At 40.9% G+C, this 3,002-nt stretch overlaps 1 protein-coding gene across 2 annotated transcripts in view; it reads left to right on the forward strand.

Annotated features, from left to right (window-relative positions):
• LOC109477119 (acetylserotonin O-methyltransferase-like) overlaps positions 1–1,862 on the forward strand; it is a 10,026-nt gene extending 8,164 nt beyond the window's left edge. Inside the window, exons 7-8 of one of the 2 annotated variants that reach the window (XR_002140641.1) lie at positions 838–1,478; positions 1,788–1,837. Coding sequence is in view for 1 of the 2 variants with exons in the window: in XM_019778178.1 (XP_019633737.1) it covers positions 838–1,058 (221 nt within the window). In the remaining variant the exon portion in view is untranslated. Of the gene's footprint in view, positions 1–837 lie in introns of both variants that reach the window. The other variant, XM_019778178.1, reaches the window with a different exon arrangement.
• Positions 1,863–3,002: the final 1,140 nt, after the last annotated feature.

Below are 3,002 nucleotides of genomic sequence, written 5' to 3' on the forward strand. Positions count from 1 at the left end.
GAGAGAGAGAGAGAAAGAGAGCTACGATGCGATGAAAATCTCCATAAATTCATCTACACATATTTCAACAAGAGAGGAGAAGGATGGAAATCGTAGGAGTTGATAAAGATAAAATATACCATACTTTCCCCACGGCTCTACTGTAGCTAACGTACATATATCGCCACAAACGGGATAAATGCCATTATCATATAGCCAGAAGACGTCAACCAATCAGAAGGCTAGATTTCCCACCGGTTATCAGAATAACCGACCACTTTTTGGACCGTATCATTATACTGGAAACTGGACACTAACGGTAGTGTTAAGACTTGCAGTATTTATCAGTAGTATGTATTAAAATGTATTGTACTTTATTTTGAATAATGTTTTTGAAATTGCAACACAAGTAAAAAGATATAAATGAAATCTTAACAGAAAAAGACTTAATTTGACACCCCCACGAAAAATGATTAGTTTCCATGCTGCGTTTTGTAAAGAAAGAACAACTGTTAAGTTAAAACTATATTCGTAATATATTGAAATGATATGTTAAGTATGAAAGCGTTTGTATGTTATAAAGGAATCTGTGCCAAATAACTGTGTCAGTTGGATAGGCTATACGATAATGACGTTAATGACCCACCTTATCCTCGGCGTATATTGTGAGATAATCCCTGGTCAGGTGCGATAACCGAGAAGTATTTTGTGGTTTGGCTTAATTTACCTCATTAACCACCTCGTTTGCTATGCTCACTCTGTGGTTTATCCGGTGGTTATCGCACTATATACACCGGGATTATCACACTATATACACCGCGGGATGGGGCATTGACCCTTTATTGTACCTGCTTACAGGGGGAGGTTTATTGGTCGTCGAACATATGCTAGGAGATGACAAGACAGGTCCAGAGGTGGCCCACAAGTACGACCTACTCATGATGCTGTGTACGGGCGGCCGCCAACGGTCCGGCCGAGAGTTTCAACGGCTGCTGAGCTCTGTCGGTTTCCAGGAGGTGACGATTCGAAGAACCACTTATCCATTTGGACACGTTCTCGCACGTAAACAACGTGTGTAGGAAACATGATAAAGACTTGATCATGGCAAAACGTATGTAAGACGCGACCGAAAGCGCTCCGATCATAACCAGAAAGCCTACCGAACGTTACCGATGGCCGCACCGGACATTCCCGCTTTCGGTCGCGTCTCGGTAATCGTGACGCTACCGAACGTTCCCCGACGGGGGTTAGCGGACATTCCCGACTATATACAAGATGGCCGCCGTTTGTAAACTTAGCGAGTTTAGTAGTTTGGGGTCGCGCTGTGGAATACTTAGGCCGATCTGAACATCGGCAACCCGGCCAATTGTGATTTTATACTGTAGGGAAGCTCGGGACAGAAATAAAAACGGGGCGAAAACGGAGCATCGGGCAGCCAACGGGAAATGTGCAGTTCTGCCAATGGATCTTTCTACGACTCTTGCTGAGGGTAATGCAAGGTAAGCCCGAATCAAGAGTCGCCACGGCTGTGTTTAGTTACTGTCACCATTACTATATAAGGTGGAGCTGGGCTGGCGGCTACAAACTCTTGATTTTGTTACACCAAACCATTTCTTTCTTACAACATTTGCTTTAGTGCACACTGTGTTCATGTATTTCATTGTTGTCTATGCCAGTCGTAACGTTAATGTAAGTGCTCGACCTTGAATGCGTCACCAGTATGGTTGCATTTGCTGTTTTATTTAAATAAAAAAAAAACTTCTAGGAGATATGTTTATTCAATATCTATATCATCTCCCGGCACGTAGTCTCAATTGTGCGCCGTTCCGTCCTGCAGACAAGCCGCTTTCAGAAGCCTCATCGTAAGTACAGAATGTTCTTCACATCCCCATATTACTCTACTAAACACTTAAATTAAAGATAGTCTTTCCAGTTTGAATATTTTAGTTCTTGTCGATCTGCAGTGAAGAAGTTGGTTGTGTACCATGTTTATACTGTGATGAATTTCGAAGGTCCAAATTCGAATGTACATGTAGGCTCATCCGTTTGGGTAGAATCCATAATTCTAAAATTAAAACTTTTATCCAACACAATAAAAACCCAAACCGTGAATTTTTAGTCGATCTCGTCAACCTTCGCCAGATGACTGATTATTCACTGCGCTGAATTTTCGGACGAGAGCAACTAAAAATTCACGGTGAGTATTTCTCCAAGCTAAAATTCAACAACAATGGTCCAAAATGAGCAGAATGGGTACTTCGATCTTTATGTGGTAGCGCAAATGAACAAGCCTATTTTTAAAATGACTGTTGGCATAAAACTACTCATCAAGGCAATGTTGTATTCGGTAAGTGTAATTTTATAAGGCCATGTTGCTTTGATTATATGGACGAAATCCGCGCGCGCATGAATTTTCGGTCATTTCCAAAAATAATTTTCAACCATACTGCAAATCGTTCAAAACAGTTGCAAAATGACCAAATATATACTATAAGTTACAAAAAAAATTGTAAAATGTATAGAAATGAATTTGAGGAGTCGATTATTCGCCATACCATACTCTGTGTCATTTGTTCAACCTTCATGACCACGTAGATTTCATAACGAAAGCAACTTTTCTTTTATTCGCACGCGCGCATCAGTTTTGGGGTTCCCAGAGAATGTCATCCATATAATCAAATCAACATGGCCTACGAAATGACTGAAGGTTTATGACTAAATAACCTCAAGTTAGTCAAGAGACAGGCAACAAATCGGTATGTGAGGAAACCGTAAACATATTGAAGTAAAAACAACATGTCAGACACATCGACATATGAGACGTCACGTACTTCAGCTAGTTTGATATGCATTGTCTGGTATGTCAAGACAATTCGTGGGCTGCTTCATCTACATAGAAATTGGTTGATTCTGTCTGCCAACTAACGTCAGAGGTTTTTGCAACGCTCCATTTTGTCCTTGAGAATATTTTCTGTTTACATAATGCCCCTTTCATGCCCGTAGCCAGGATTTTGAATGGGGGG

This window comes from Branchiostoma belcheri, unplaced genomic scaffold, assembly GCF_001625305.1.
Source record: "Branchiostoma belcheri isolate BF01 breed outbred unplaced genomic scaffold, Haploidv18h27 scaffold4, whole genome shotgun sequence".
NCBI lineage: Eukaryota > Metazoa > Chordata > Leptocardii > Amphioxiformes > Branchiostomatidae > Branchiostoma > Branchiostoma belcheri.